The 16296-nt window shown below is 31.8% G+C and overlaps 1 protein-coding gene across 1 annotated transcript; it reads left to right on the forward strand.

The window, feature by feature from the left end:
• Nucleotides 1-204: 204 nt before the first annotated feature.
• On the forward strand, nucleotides 205-2947 carry MYB78 (myb domain protein 78). Its single transcript, XM_089617226.1, has 3 exons — nucleotides 205-1173; nucleotides 1530-1659; nucleotides 1905-2947. The coding sequence occupies exons 1-3, from the start codon at nucleotides 936-938 to the stop codon at nucleotides 2545-2547; spliced, it is 1011 nt and encodes a 336-aa protein (XP_089473352.1). The 5' UTR covers nucleotides 205-935; the 3' UTR covers nucleotides 2548-2947.
• Nucleotides 2948-16296: the final 13349 nt, after the last annotated feature.

Below are 16296 nucleotides of genomic sequence, written 5' to 3' on the forward strand. Positions count from 1 at the left end.
GTACAAATACATATTCCATATACATATGTGACATTTTGTTCTAATTTTTGTGGCCATTACTAAAAAATACCCATGTTTTTCCCTCAAGGCTGCTATTTTTTGTTAAAGCCATAATGGCTGCTATTTGAGAAGTCTTGAAATGTGGCATGAAAGTACACCAGTTGTATAAAAACACAACACAATTGTAAATAATAAATCTATATATGTATGTAATGCACGCATAATTTATTGGATGATATCAAGAATTTAATATACGGTAAGAGGCCCCATTTAGAAAGAAAAGCGTGAAAATCCAATTACAAGTTTTGGAGTGATGATATTATATAGTAATTTTGTTACACGCTTCGAGAAGGAAAGGGATGTATAGGAAAATAATAGTATAGATAAGAAAAAAAAAAGAATGATGCCATTTAAATATTATAAAATGATTTATTCGTAGAGAGGGATTTGGCGTGTCGTTTGTGCGTGTGGAAAGTCAAAGCGTCAAACTTCCAAAGCCCTCTTGCTAGTTGCTGCTGCTACTACTACTACTCCTCCGTAATATTTAAACAAAAAAAAACAGGGTTAGACATAAGTGCTTCATTAAGCCCTTAAGTAATAAAATTAAACTAAATATTGATTAATTGTAGCTTCCACCACCACCGAGTTCCCTTATTGCGGCTTTGCTCTCTCTCTCTCTCTCTCTCTCTCTCTCTCTCTCTATACACACACATTTAACGCATCTATAAAAGCCAAACCTTCTCTCTCTCTTTCATATACTAATCCAACACCAATTCTCTCTTCTCTCTCTTCTCTCTCTCTCTCTCCGATCCCATTACAAGTCACAAACTCACAACCAATAATACTAATATATATACACATATATATATATCATCTGAATACGAAAAAACAAGAAACAGGCAGCGAAAAAGAGAGAGAGAGAGAGATCAAGAGGAATGGAAGGGCAATATGGTCATGTGATGAAATTAGGAGGAGGAGGGTCAATGAGTAGCAACTCGTCGTCGTCGTCCGTACAGTACGAGGACGATCATCAGAGCAGCGAAGACGACCAAATGATGATGATGACGTCAGAGCTGCGAAGAGGGCCGTGGACGGTGGAAGAAGATCTCACTCTCATGAATTACATTGCCAACCACGGCGAAGGTCGCTGGAATTCCCTCGCCAGATGTGCCGGTAAATTCCATTTCCTTTTTTCTCTCTCGGGGTTTGTGAAATTAATTTTAATTACTGTCGTTTGGATGATACCAAAGGATAAATGATTAGTGATCATGAAAGGGTTTTGAAGTTTCTTTAGCAAAGGGAAAAGCGTGTGGTACACTATAACATATGTATGTATTGATATACACAGATTGTACATGTGCGAATAATAGGAAAGAAAAGCAAAAACATATGGTTTTAAGCGTTTCTGAGAACGACGTTTTACTTCTTCTTATAGCTCTTGTTCATGACATTGACATATGAATATCACGCGTCCACTATTTGTGTGCTGATTCAATGAATATATATATATGTTTTATGTTAATCACCAGGGCTGAAAAGGACCGGAAAAAGCTGTAGGCTGAGGTGGCTCAACTATCTCCGCCCAGACGTCCGCCGCGGAAACATAACTCTCGAAGAACAACTTCTCATCCTCGAGCTTCATTCTCGCTGGGGCAACCGGTAATAATTCATTCATTATATATATATATATATTCCACCAAATTAATAATCTCATGTAACATAACACATAACTATATACAATCAAGAATGAGAAGAGTAACGCGTGACCTTATAATTATAAAATTATTCAACCAATTCATTCGTCGTCGTCGTCCCTGATTAATTAGTAACAATGAGAGGAGTAACACATGATCTGATCTAATCTGATGACTAATTATTTAATTTAACAAAATGATGATCGATAGGTGGTCGAAGATCGCGCAACACTTGCCCGGGAGGACGGACAACGAGATAAAAAACTATTGGAGGACTCGGGTGCAAAAGCACGCGAAACAGCTAAAGTGCGACGTGAACAGCAAGCAGTTCAAGGACACGATGCGCTATCTATGGATGCCCCGCCTCGTCGAGCGCATCCACGCCACGTCATCGATATCCTCCGCGGCCGCCCAAGCGGGACCCACGACAACCGCCGCCGGCCCCGCCTCCTTCGCGGGTCCCGCCCAACAAAACTCCGGCGCCGCGCCCGAGGACTCCTTCGTCCCCCAAGCGGCGTCAGAGTTCACCGCCGCCGCCGACCACCACCACCACCACAGCTACTCCTATAATTACAATACTGCCACTGCTGCAAACCCTAATTCGGCCGAGGATCACTGTTACATTCCCGAGTACCAATACAACGGCTACTTTCAGCCCGGGTCTGGTAACGACGCCCAGGCTGTGATCAACGGTGGGGATGAGAGCAACAACGGTGCACAAGCATCACTGGATCATCATTTCCAGGGCATGGACGCACAGTGGTCGTATGATCAGCAAACGGAGATGAGTCTGTGGAACAACGTTGACGATATTTGGTTCCTACAGCAACAACTCAACAGCAACGGTCTTTAATATTTATTATTATTATCAAACAAATCCATGTTTTTTTTTTTTTTTTTCAATTACACGGGGAGGGAAAAAATTTAGATTTCTTTACCATGGTCAAAGTGATACCATTTTTTTTTTTTTTTACTTTTTTATGTAGATTAATATTATCATGAAAACGTTCATGAAGATTTAGAAAGGTGATATATATTTGTGAAGGACAGAGATCCATAGCTGTGGATTATTATTACCCATATCTATTGTACTTTGTCCCTTTTTTTATTTTGTTTTTTTATTTATTTTTTATTTTGTTTTTTTTAATCCTTGTCGTTCGTTCTCCTTTGATTTCTTTCTCTCTCATTCCTTTAAAAAAAGATGGAAGAGAAGTACTACTCTTTTTCCTATCCGATTCCTGATATTTTTACTACTTATTGCAAGCGTGTTTTTAATTAAAACATATTTATGCATGAATAATTGATTCCGCCACTTATGCTAGCATATATCCATAATCACAATATATTCTTAATATAATAATCGTGAATGAAGTAATTAATTAATATTATATTTGTACATATATGTGCTACTTTTTGAAAACCTTGTCCATGGGGCATGAACCAAAGGCTAATAAAGTCTTAATGTTTCTAGATCGCGAAGAAAGTTAATTATTAGTAATGATTTTTGTTACGTGGGTCAATAGCATTCGTGGGTTTGGAAGTTTAAGTTAAGCCATTAGAGGACAAGTTTCACGAAATTTGTAAAAAGAAAACAAATAATGGATCATCTCTTTTTAGAGAGCTAGCCACTAACTAATTGCCCACCTTAATTAATTAACCCTTTTTCCTTTTCTTCTTTTTTTTTTTTGGATCAGAATTAACCCCTTTTCCTTTTGTTTACCTTTCTTTTTTGTTGCACGTCGTACGGACAAGAAAGTGCTTAGTTAGAAACCACTCAAGACGGGAAATTTAATTCATCAATTATGTGGCTCATATTTTGTCCACAAAACCTCTTCATTAAGTATTAAAGTATTGATCATGGATAATTATGATAAGTTTTTCTTAAGTTATGATTAAATAAAAAAAATTCAAAATTTACTGTGCACTATTGGTTACAATTATATTTTTGACTGCCCAATAAATTTAACTATTTAACAAAAAACTTTACTCGATGAGATTTTTTTTAACCTGTCATTTGGTCGGAACATTTTATCACAGAGTTAATTATTAATTAATATTAAATAAAGAAAAAAGTTGGAAGCGAAACGTGACTAAATAGTATGGCGGCGCCGAATCTTTGTAGGCCGCGTGCCAGCACGAGAAGCCACCAAAGTGGTCCCATGATACTCAGCTGTTCTCATGCTGACACGTGTCACTGCTACACATAAAGACAAGTGAAAATTGTTTTTGAGAATATCATCTTCTTGAATTTATATTATAATATAATAAAGAAAGGTGAGAGGAGGGCATAGATAGAAAGAAAATAAGAAACTAATAACAAAGAATAAAAGAGGGAATTGATTTCTTCTTCCCTCAAAAAAAAAAAAAAGAGGGAATTGATTTGTTCAGTCAGAACAATCCGTCCACGGTCTCGGATTTTTATACCTCACCCTATAAAATACACATATAAATTATACATACATATATTACATGTGTATGAAATAATTGAAATGACGTCATCGTAGAAATGAAGGTTTCTTACGAAATTTACAACTGGACTCCACCATATTATATTATATATACATATGGAAAGATAAACAGTGGGACCCACAAGAATGAAGTTGAGCTTAGTCTATCGTTGAATTCCACGTGGCAACTCCATATACACGTTATCGTATGGTTCCATTAGTATCATTTATACATTGATTGTTGTGCTCTCTCCATCCATCTGTATGATTTATATATTAAATTATTCACTAATTATCCTAATTAACTACTGCATTAGAAACTCCAATGGCACGACTTTATTTTGGTCTCATTTCCTTGTATTTTTCTCCATATTTATTATATACCTCAGTAGGGGCCTCTAAAATAAAGTCATAGTCCTGCGGGGATGCTTTTAGTCTTTTACTATATGCTCCATTTCATCACCAATATATATATGACACACACATATATATATATATATATATAATATATACGGTCAAGTTGATGATCTTAATATTATTGTGGATATGGTAGTGGTGGTGGTGAGTGGGGTCAATTTTCCATTTTGAAAATGGATATTTCTTTTACATTTATTGTACCTTCAATTAATCTCTTGGTAATATATATATATATATATATATATATATATATATATATATATATATCTACTATTACTATACGTACTTATGTTGTGTTGATCTATTATTTCCCTCATATAAAGATGTGTAGATCACTGAACTTTATTATATAACAGCCAACAGTAAATATAGACTAGTCTTGCAGTTGCATGTGCCTTTACATCACATTATTATCAGATGTTTTCCAACAATTTTCAATGGATACAACTTTGTATTTGTTCTTCTTATTTTATATATACCACGTAATATGCATATATAGACTACTATATATATATATATATATATATATATATATATATATATATGTGTATAAAATTGTGAACAAATTTTGTTTCTGGAGATGATCGAGAGGTGGATACAAATATTCCGACACAGTTGAAGTTGCAAAGTAAAAATAATAACGAATAAAAAATGTATATTATTTTTATATATTAATAGCTTGACGTATCTTATGTTAATTTCCAACTCTATGTCACTATTAATATAATACGCGCACACAACAAATTGATGCATGTTAGTGGTATAATTCAGAAATCCAAAAAACCCACAATTACTAAAAATAAAAACAGTTAACAAATGTGTTAAGAAAGACACATAAGAACTCGATTGAGAAGATGGGGTCAAGAACTTAATTTGTCACGCGTGGTCCATAAGCGTTGGTATAAGTAGTTTGACATTCAACTCCTATATATATATATAAATATTTCCCTTCTCCATAGTTTGAGCGTACATTATTAGACATTCCTTGTTTTTCTATGTTCAAAAAGCACATTATATGCAAGTAAGTCCTATTCTTGGTAAGGAAGGCAATTATTCGGAAGAAGATAAACCCCCCCCATAACAATTATATCTAAACATCACCTCAATAAAGGCATAGATAGATAGAATAGTAATACGTTGAAAAAAAAGACCACGGTCGTCACTTGATTGATGTACTCACTCACGCTTCCTTTTTTTTTTTTTTTTTCTTTTTATTCCTTTGATATTTTCATATTTATCCCAAACTTATGAAATTAGATGTATTTCTATGTATATGCATATAATGTCACGCACTTGCGTAGAACTTTGCTATGAAAGCGATCCATCAATAGAGGTCCCCTTATCTTTTTCTTCATATAAATGGTATGTGTGTGTGCACAACTTTTTAAGTCATCAAAAGCCCTCTTGACCACAAAGACTCCAATATCATTCAATTTTGGGATTTTTTTTTTTTTTTTTTTTTTTTGCTTATTCTTGATGGTGCAATGATCTCAATATTCAGTTATAGGTCATCATGTATTCCGACCCGCAACAAATTTGGAGACTGGTTGTCTATGTGCATTCCACAAATAGAACACTATTATCTACTTAAGAAACCATGAATGCTAACATGATAAGATTATCGTGCCTAATTACCCTTGATTGGCTTAATTTTGATTTGTGTTAGGCTAATTAGTGACAAGGAGATTGGGCCATTTGATCATATATGACTAATTATACTTGAAATAACAACAAGAGTACTCTAGTACTATTAACTAATAGGGCTAATTCATAATTATAAACACTTCTCTTACATGATTTATAAATTTATATAATTATACACTCTTAGATTTATGCTATTTAGATATATTTGATTTATCAATTTCACACTCGCCATGGGTAATATTAAGAATACATACATGAGAAAAAGTATTTTCTGGAAAATTGCTGATGTATATATGACCTCATCATCATGCAATATTAGTTTCAGAAAACGTGACGTATGTATATTATATCATGTAAATATTACATCTAAATAATGTTTTTATCATGCGATCTATATAAATTAATCGATACAAAAAACGAGTTGACAGTTGAAATTATATATGGGGTTTTTATTTCCGCCAATCATTATTTAGTTGAAGTTGGTGATTAAATGCACTATCCCTAGTTTGATGATATAACGGTTTCCCTGGCCTTGATTGATTGAGGGCCATCGAAATAATAAATAGAAAATTAATGTATAAATATAAAGCTTTACTATATTTGGTGCTTAAGTTAGGAATTTCAACTTCATGGTTATAGGCTCTAATTAAAATGACGTGTCATGTCATTAGGCAAACATGATGTCGTTTCTGTTTTCTTAACGTAGAAGTGCCTCAACACATACATTGGATAAGATCATTAGCTTTGCTTTATTTGATTAGAATATTAAATACACTTAAATATATTACGTGTCAAGCTTATTTGGCCATATCAGGAAAAGAGTGTTCTGCATAAAATAGTAGATATATAGTTGTGTTGTTTATATAGTGAACTTTTGACAAATTGTCTTGACAATAAAAAAAAAATACTTCTTTCTTGGAATAAGGTCCTAAAAAAAATTACGAAAAATAACTTACGTAATATGATATATCATATGTATCAACGCATAAAAATGTTTAATATTTAGTAGATTGAATATGTTGGTGTGTGTCTAAAAAACTAATGTTTATTTGTAGAGTTAGAGCAGCCTTTTACATTTGACTGGGAATTAACTCGACAAACGAGCACGAGTGGTAATAAAAAAAACTAACAAGAAGAAGTTTTTTTAAAAAATATGTTAAGCGTAAAGGCACGAAAAACACGGGTCAAGCAGCTAAATTTGATTTGGGTTAAAATTAAAGAAAATTATCATGAAATCAGTGCTTACGTCCCCTGGGGTCCGTGTTTCAACCTTAATAACCACTTTCTTACTTTTTCACTTAAAAAATGAGATATCGAATTTTTTTTAAACAGAAGTGGGTTTGATTAAATTTCAAAAAGCAAGAGGGAAAGATTAATATATATATATATATATATATATATATATATATATATATATATATATATATACAGTACACACTAGATATTAAACTCGCTTTTTGCTGCGGGAATATTGAATAATAATATTTTTTAGATAACAATTATAATAAAAATATATGAATATGATTTCTATACTAACATGTTTACATCGTAAATGTAGATAATAAACTTCTAATGATTTAGCCAAATTACCCCCACTTGACAGCCTTGAAGAAGAAAAAAAAATATTGATTGGATGACACTCTTAAAACAGTAAGAGATTTCACGGATGTTTCATTGTAACTTGTTTTATTTATTAGCAAATATTGTTATTTGTTGTTATATAATTATATTTGCATCTGTTGGATTCCACTAAGATGAGATTTGATTGATTGGTGTAAATTTCGTTCTCATTTATAATACTTAGGTTGGTTTTATGAGCAGTAAAATTTCATTCTCATTCATAATACTAAGATTGATATATAAATGGTATTAAGGTATTAATGGAAAAACCACTCAAACTGTAAATTTGGACCGAACCATTTAGTTTTAGACCAAAAGTACGGTATTATAAGGTTTTTAATTTCACAAGTTGTATTTTTAAATGGTCCAATACAGTGTAACCTTTTTAAATCGTGGTCAATCGGACCAGACGAGTTAGTATTATAAAATATATGTCTAAAACAATATGATCTCAAACGGTAAGGTCGAAAACGATGCCAATCGGACTAGACAGATTAGTTTAAGAAAAATATAAAAGAAATATGTGTAAAATGGTCAAATCTAAAACAATACAATCAGTCTAATGATCTTGTTTAAAGCGGTTTGAAATAATGGCTGCATTTGTCTGAGATTAAAATGTCATGTTTTTGTTTTAAAAAAAAATTAAATTGTTAATCTGGTGTTTGACAAAACTGCTTTTACAAAAACTTCAAAAGCGATTTCACATTTTGTACATAAGATAGAAAAACTATGATTCTTAACTTTTGGAAAAAGTGTTTTTAAGTTTACTATACAAATTACCGTAATATCCTTGTACAAAGTGTTTCTAAGTCATCTGTATGATATTTTAAATTCTATCTCCCTTCATAAATTGTGAGAATTTTTGTACCATAATACATAATTTTTCTCTCTACCTCATCTTTTTTTCTATCTAAGAGTGAAACTTGTTCAAAAAAGATTTGTGCATTTTATTGGAATGTCGTTGGCCAAGTCCAATAATAGTTTGTCATATTACGTTATCTTTTTTTCTCTTTGATTTTTTTTAGAAAAAAATATTATTCATATATATATGCATATAAATAAACATATTAATCATTTGTATTTAATTTTTAAGAACATGTCTATTTTAGTCTTTTTACTATAATATATTTATTTTACCAAACGCTAAATCAACTTTTGTTATCAGCAACAACTGTTTTATAAACAGTTTACCAAACACTTGTCAGTTTTTGTAAAAAACAGTTTTTTTCAAAAATTGAATCTAAAAGCACTTTTTTTTTAAAACAAAGCTATGCGAAACGTGGCCAATGTAAATCAGACGAGACTGTTTTATCAGTTTAGTCTGATCCGATTTTTCTCATATTTAATCTAATCTAATTTAATTTTTTACGTGATTTTTTTTTAAATTCCAATCTCCACTCGACATCCGGTTGTAAACCACTATTTTTCAAAGAATCAAGTGTTTCTAGACGAATTCGGAAAAAAAAATCATGACCATGTTGTCACAAAATTGTTATATTTCGTGACGATACGATCTCTATTTCGCGACAACATGGTCACGAAATATATGGATTTCGTGAACTTGTCACAAAATATGGGGACATTGTCACAAAATTTTGAATTTATTAAGGAATTCGTCCAAAATTACTTAGTTCATTGAAAAATAGTGATTTCCAACCTGCTGTGAACTGGTGGATGTTACGCCTTCCTTTTCACAATGTAAAAATGACACCCCGAGAACCAAAACGATAAGAGAAGTCAATACATAAAGCCCAAGGCTAAGCCGAGTCCTCTGGTCAAACCTCTAGTCAATTTCATGTACCAAAAGCTAGGATTCCTATCTTTTCCGTTTTATGTACAATTTCTAAAATCGTTTTTGAAGTTTCTTTTCTAAAAACTATTTTACCAAACACAAACAAGTGGTTTAGTTTTTTCTTAAAATAAAAATAAAGATTAATAAGCTGTGCCAAATGGACCAGTATATTCCATTTAACAGCAACTCCTTGCGATACATGTGAATACAAGCTCGGAATTCGGATAAGGATATGAGCCCAGTTCAGTATTGTAGTTGGGCCACATTGAAAGCCCGAATGTGATCGCATATGATGTGGCTATATTTTAATTGAATAATAAGATGATGTGGCTACTCATACTTAGTCATAGATCACAGATTATTAGTTTATTTTAATTGAATAATAAGCATTAAAATAACTTATTTTAATCTTCTACATAATGTGATGGTAGATCATACACTAAAGGGATAAATAAAAACAATATGCATGTTCCAAAATAATACTAAACGGAAAACATACAGTTCTTTAAGTAATCAAATAAAAAAAAAATAATAATAACAACACTCATATACATCTCAAAATATTTAAATTAATCATGAATATAAAGTATGATTTTTTGCGGATTAAAATCATTAATTCTCCAAAAACAAAGGTTTGATCGGAAGAGTTGTTTGGGAAAAATGACGTATCACTTACAAAGTAGTCATTTTCACATAAAAACTACATGTCATTTTTTTCGTTGTCAAAATCTTGAAAAGCAACATGTCATTTTTATCTCTGTAATAAACCACAAAACGACATGTCATTTATATCACAACCAGAACCCAAAAATCAAGACGTCATTTTTTGTCACAGTTTTGTCGTAAAAACGACATTCGTTATAAAACGACTCGCGTTAAAAACCCAATAGGTTTTCCATCATTTATCTTATTTTATTGTCCGAAAACTCATGATTGGTAGAGTTTATAACGGGATAAATACTTGTATACCTAATCTTTTTTTACGACAAAAATACCTAAGTATACGTTTTAACCGCACCGTAGATACCTAATTCGTTAAGTTAGATGTAAAATCACATAGCAGTCATAGATTTAATGAAAAATAATATTTTTTTTCTCAAAACAAACTGAATATTAATTATATAATTTTATAATACAAAAAAATTCAAGAAAATAATATAAATTTTCTCCTCGTTAGTATACAAAAACCATTAATTTTTTTTTCTTTAAAGTAAAAAAATTAGAATAAATTACATCCTTGCCTCCTGTATTATGAATATTGTATCACTGTGGTACGCGATTTTTTTTTTTTTTTTTTTTTTTTGCAATTATGATATTCAAACTGTTTTTTAACACTTGTTCCTTCCGTCAATTTTTTTGTCGGTCCGGCGGCGACTGATGTTCTAGGAAAATCTTACAGTGGCGAAGGCAAGGGATAGATCGAGGAGAGTAACCGCGCTCGCGCGCGCGAGAGAGAGAGAGAGAGAGAGAGAGAGAGAGAGAGAGAGAGAGAGAGAGAGAGAGAGAGAGAGAGATTTAATAAATTAAAGAATTTTTTTTTTATATTTAAACGAAATAAAATTATTTAAAAAAATAGGTTTATAATTGAAGAGCATGGCAAAATAATAAATTCCTTTTTTAAAGTCATCATTTGTTGTACAATTGACCACTTAACAAACTCGATCTTTGACAAAAAAAAAAATTGACGAAATGACTAAAATTGATAAAAAAAAAAAAAAGATTTGGATATCAAAAATACAAAAAAAAACAAAAATTCGTGTACCATGGTGATACAACAACGATAGTACAGGGGACTGATGTAATTTATTCTTTGTTAATTATAATCATAATAAAATCGATTCAAAACTCATTCGTATCCCTATCTTTCTTTCTCAAAACAAACCAAGACACCAGGTCATGGCGGATTACTACGGAAGGCACACGAGGGAGAATGATTCGGCATATTTCGTCATCTTCCTCGTCGGAATTCGTGGAGATGATTCCGATTGGGGTGGTGGGGGACAAGTATTTGCTCGTCGCCTCTACGACCTTCTTGTTTTGGTATGATATGGAGACAAGATCTGTCCGCTCTTCTTACGCGAAAGCTAGAATTGGAGGGCTTATTCATGAGTATGTTCATACTGATTCTTATTTATTTAATAGGGTTTTGTAGGACATAGGAAATAAGCTATGGTTATAGTTTTATATAAACGTTTTTTTACATGGATATTTGTAACACGAGTCTCCTTCCAAAGTTCAATAAAAAATAAAATTTGACGGTTCTATTTGCATGCAAAAGTGTACAAAAGTTTTATACCCCATTTACAATCTCTAGTCTTTCACCATAGTGGTATGACAAAATACGAAATTTTGTAATAGTCTTATCGCGAAATTCTACATTTCGTGATGCTACTTTCACGAAACAAGAAAAGTGTCACGAAATGATGAGAAAAAAAAAATTTAATGTTTAGAAACGATCAATCTGCAACTTTATCACCGTCGCTTGCTCCACCCCTCTTCTGTCTCTTCAGCACTGTCTAATCTCTTTTCATCCCTCAGTTCGTTCGCCCTGACTTTCGTCAATATGATCTCCAATTTACTTTCTATTAAAGAGTGTGCTGACGTGGCTTCCACATCAGCCTAACTACTTGCAATCTGACTATTCTTTGATTACCGTCATTAATACAATTCAAACACGTCTTCTCTCGATCCTCTTATTCTCTATTATGGTATCAAAGCCCTAGATTTTCGGCATTGGAATTTCTTTGAGGAACGACGATGGCGTTCAACAACAACAACAATCGAGGAACTGCGACGGTGGTCACCGTAGTAACAAAAGAAAGGAACACTTCAATCATCTTCAACAATACGATTGCGATGAAGCTCGATTCAAGCAATATTTTGATCTGGCGCAAACAGATCCAATCGACGGTGAGAGGCCATGACCTAGAATATTTTTTGCTCAGAACTAGTGAGATTGCACTCCAATATGAGGAGCTAAACAAGGTAAATCCATAGTATAGACTTTGAGAGAGGCAAAATCAACTGTTTGTGTCTTGGCTTCTGTCACGCCCCGAAAACCGAGACGTGAACTAAGCAAAGATAAGCGATGTTAAACATACTTTATTATACACTAAACGAGTAACTAAACATCTCACAGTGCATACTCAGTCATTTACTTTACAGATCCAATGATAAACAAAACAGAATGCGAAAATATAACAAACTTTCATAAGCAAAAGCTTATATTCAGATCTGCTAGATAACGAAACTGAAACTTCAAAAAAAAACTTGACGACGCTAAACTCCAAGGTCGTCCTAACCCTTCTTCTCGTTTCCTGATTATAAGAAAAAATTGAGGAAATATGGGTGAGCTTGAGGCCCAGTAGCTGCTATAATAATGGTTTGATTTTTAAAAAGATTTTAGAAAATAATACTTACTTTATATTAATAATATTCTTGTCACGCGTAAACTTCTTGCTTCAATGTCTGAAGCCGTATGTCCTTGTTCGAGTGGTGAACTGCGAATCTGCGTCTTAGGTGTGAAAAACCTTAGGCACTTACTTTTCTTCTCAGTTTAAGGCTAAGGTGTCACAATTTCTAACTCAGCTTCGCAATACGAAGAAAAATGGCTTAAGCTTCGCAATTTCTAACTCAGCAGGTCTCGATGGGCGTAGGTCGCCGGAGACGGTCGCAGTGTTGCGAAGCGCAAAGAATTTCCCCCTCTCTCTCGCTTTTTTTTTTTCTTTCTTTCTTTCTCGGTATTAATTTTGATCAGAAAAAACTAATGGAATAAAAAACAAGAATTGATAATGTTTCTCTAAAACAAACTTATTTGATTTTAGTTTGCGCGGCCATGGTGGTGCCCATTGCAGCCGGGTGAGGGGTCTTCTACTAAGTCAATAATTAGTAAGATGAGAGAAAGAGAGGAATAAAAAATATTATATAGAAATTTTGAACTGTAAAGATTTTATGAGAATTTGTTCTTGAGAATTATATGTAAAATTTTTATTTTATTTTATGATTTTTTTTGTATTATAAAATTGTATAATTAATACTTAATTAGTTTTAAGAAAAGATATGAATTTTTCATTAAATCTGAAGCTGTCACGTGTTTTTACATCCAACTTAACGGCTTAGGTAACTACGATGCAACTAAAATGTAATATTAGGCATTTTATTTTTCCGTAAAAATAAATTAAGTTTATAAGTATGATATTTGAAAAATATTAGGTAGTTTTGCCTCTATTAAAAAAATATTGAAAAAAGATTATTAGTGGTCTTAATTTTTCAAGCTAACGTAAATTATGAAAATTCAAAAAATTGCAAAGAAACATCACCATAAACAACAAGACAATGGTATAGAAGGCTAACACATTATGGGCGTGTTTGGCACAGCTTTTTTAAGCCTGTTTTTGTTGTTAGCAAAAACCAAACTGCAATATTACTGTTTGGTAAAACAGTTTTTAGAAAAAATTTCAAAAGCGATTTTAAAAATTGTACATGAGTTACAAAAGCTACGAATCTTAGCTTTTAGAAAAAACGTTTTTGTATTTGATATAAAATTACTTTAATGTCCTCACGTGATTATCCATAGCACTGTTAAATATTTATTTTATGTCTATTTTAGTCTTTTTACTATAATATATTTATTTTACCAAACGCAAAATCAACTTTTGTTATCAGCAACAACTGTTTTATAAACAGTTTACCAAACACCTGTCAGTTTAAAAAAAAAAACAGTTTTTTAAAAAAACTGAATCTAAAAGCGTTTTTTTTTTAAAACAAAGCTATGCCAAACGATGCCTATAGCATTTCTCTGCAATCTTCGGTGAGGTATTTTGCCGGTCTTTCTATGTTATTGCTATCCCTCCAAAATGATGATGTTGGTTTTATGAATGTGTGAGTGAACTTTAGAAACCTCAAAATCTTTTGTATATACAGCACCATCATTTTTTTTTTTTTTTTTGAATAGATACAGCACCATCATTAATGGGCATTATTTTGATCTCACAATAGTACATGGTATTTGATTGAGCACGATTTTTTTCCAAAAGATAGTTGGTCACCTATTTCTTCAAACTCAAAATTATTTGAACCTCTTTCTCATACATGTTACATTGTTTTAAGTAAGTTTGTTAAAGTATTCAAATTGTTTTCTTTCATGTAAATTTTGTAAAATTTTCTTGCTGATTAATCTAAATATTATTATAAAAATTCCATGTTTTTATCTATCTCCTTAAAGACTCCGAATATATTAAACTGCCTGTAATTAGTTTTGAAAAATTTAGGAATAATATTTTTCAAAAATAATGTTTTTTCAGACTCGTAAACGAATTATTTGAGATGATTTTTCTTATAAATGTAAGCATAACAAATAAACAGTCAAATTGAGCACATAATAATAACCTTTTTTTTCACTATCACATATCTGTTCCACTAATTAATTAAAGATTTTCTCATAAGATCGTTGACTTTGTATACACATTGATTCAAATGATTCAACTATTATCTTCAATTCCAGGAAGACCCAATGATATCGCTCTCCACTTCAACCATCATAACTGCCACTCAAATTAATCATGCTAATGTACAATTATTTTTATTTTGTAAACATTTCACAAGATATCACGGGTTGATAAAAAGGTTTATATTTGGCTTTAAAAAGGTTGTTATCGTCGAAAAAGAGATATAGACAGGTAGAGAATATTGGTTGGTTTGATTAGACACCCCAACACTGAGAAATAAGCCTCTGAATCATAACTTTAATTAAGTCCAACATTTCTCATAAAACTACAGAAACAATTCAGACCTTCGTCAAACCGGTAATGATTTCAGTCACAATAATTGGAGCCCCTACGAATATATATATATATATATATATATATATATATATATATAATATACATGCATATAGTTCTTTTGAAATTTATACCTATATATATAGTATATATTATACAGTATTGATTTAATCTACCATATTGCGAAATCAGATAGGTTTGGACTAATTTGGATATACACATGACTTTGGTTGGGCTAGCTATTTGCCTAAGAATATAATGACACTATATAGGAGCTCAATTCTTAATCAAGTCTTGTTTAACTCATGATAATATTTAAAAGAAGCTTGATATCATCTTAAATAAAGTTAAATGATAGGAATATTATGATGTGGGTTAAGCCTTAAAGGTGCGGTAATAAGAATATATGTTTTTATATGCATATATATATATATATATATATATATATATAATATTAAGTGTGTGTGATGAAAGAAATGGAAAAGGAAAAAGGGACCGGTGTGTTTGGTTTGATGAGATGAGAGAGGTTGGAATTAGAAATGGAAAATAAAAATGAAGAATGTGGACAAGGAATAATATTTATCTTTTCAATGCCCACTTGTGAAACACCATCATTATTTTGCTCTCCCCAAGTCTTCTTATATTATTTCTAAATTTTACACCACTCCCATTTTTGTTCATATTTATTATTACTATGATACCATCTGCATATCGTATGGGTACCGGTCATAATATATACATATATATATATATATGATTGTAGCTAGAAAGCCATAAAAGGGTGATTAAGGTGAAATAAGTACTACCACAAAAATATTTATCAATTATAGCATTTGACCGTAATCTTTAAAGTTTAAACTATAATTACGGTTTTCTTTCTATCGTCTATTGCACCGGAGTCT

This window comes from Urtica dioica, chromosome 6 (genome assembly GCF_054948205.1).
Source record: "Urtica dioica subsp. dioica isolate 48M chromosome 6, U.dioica_male_clone48M_v1_H2, whole genome shotgun sequence".
Classification (NCBI taxonomy): domain Eukaryota; kingdom Viridiplantae; phylum Streptophyta; class Magnoliopsida; order Rosales; family Urticaceae; genus Urtica; species Urtica dioica.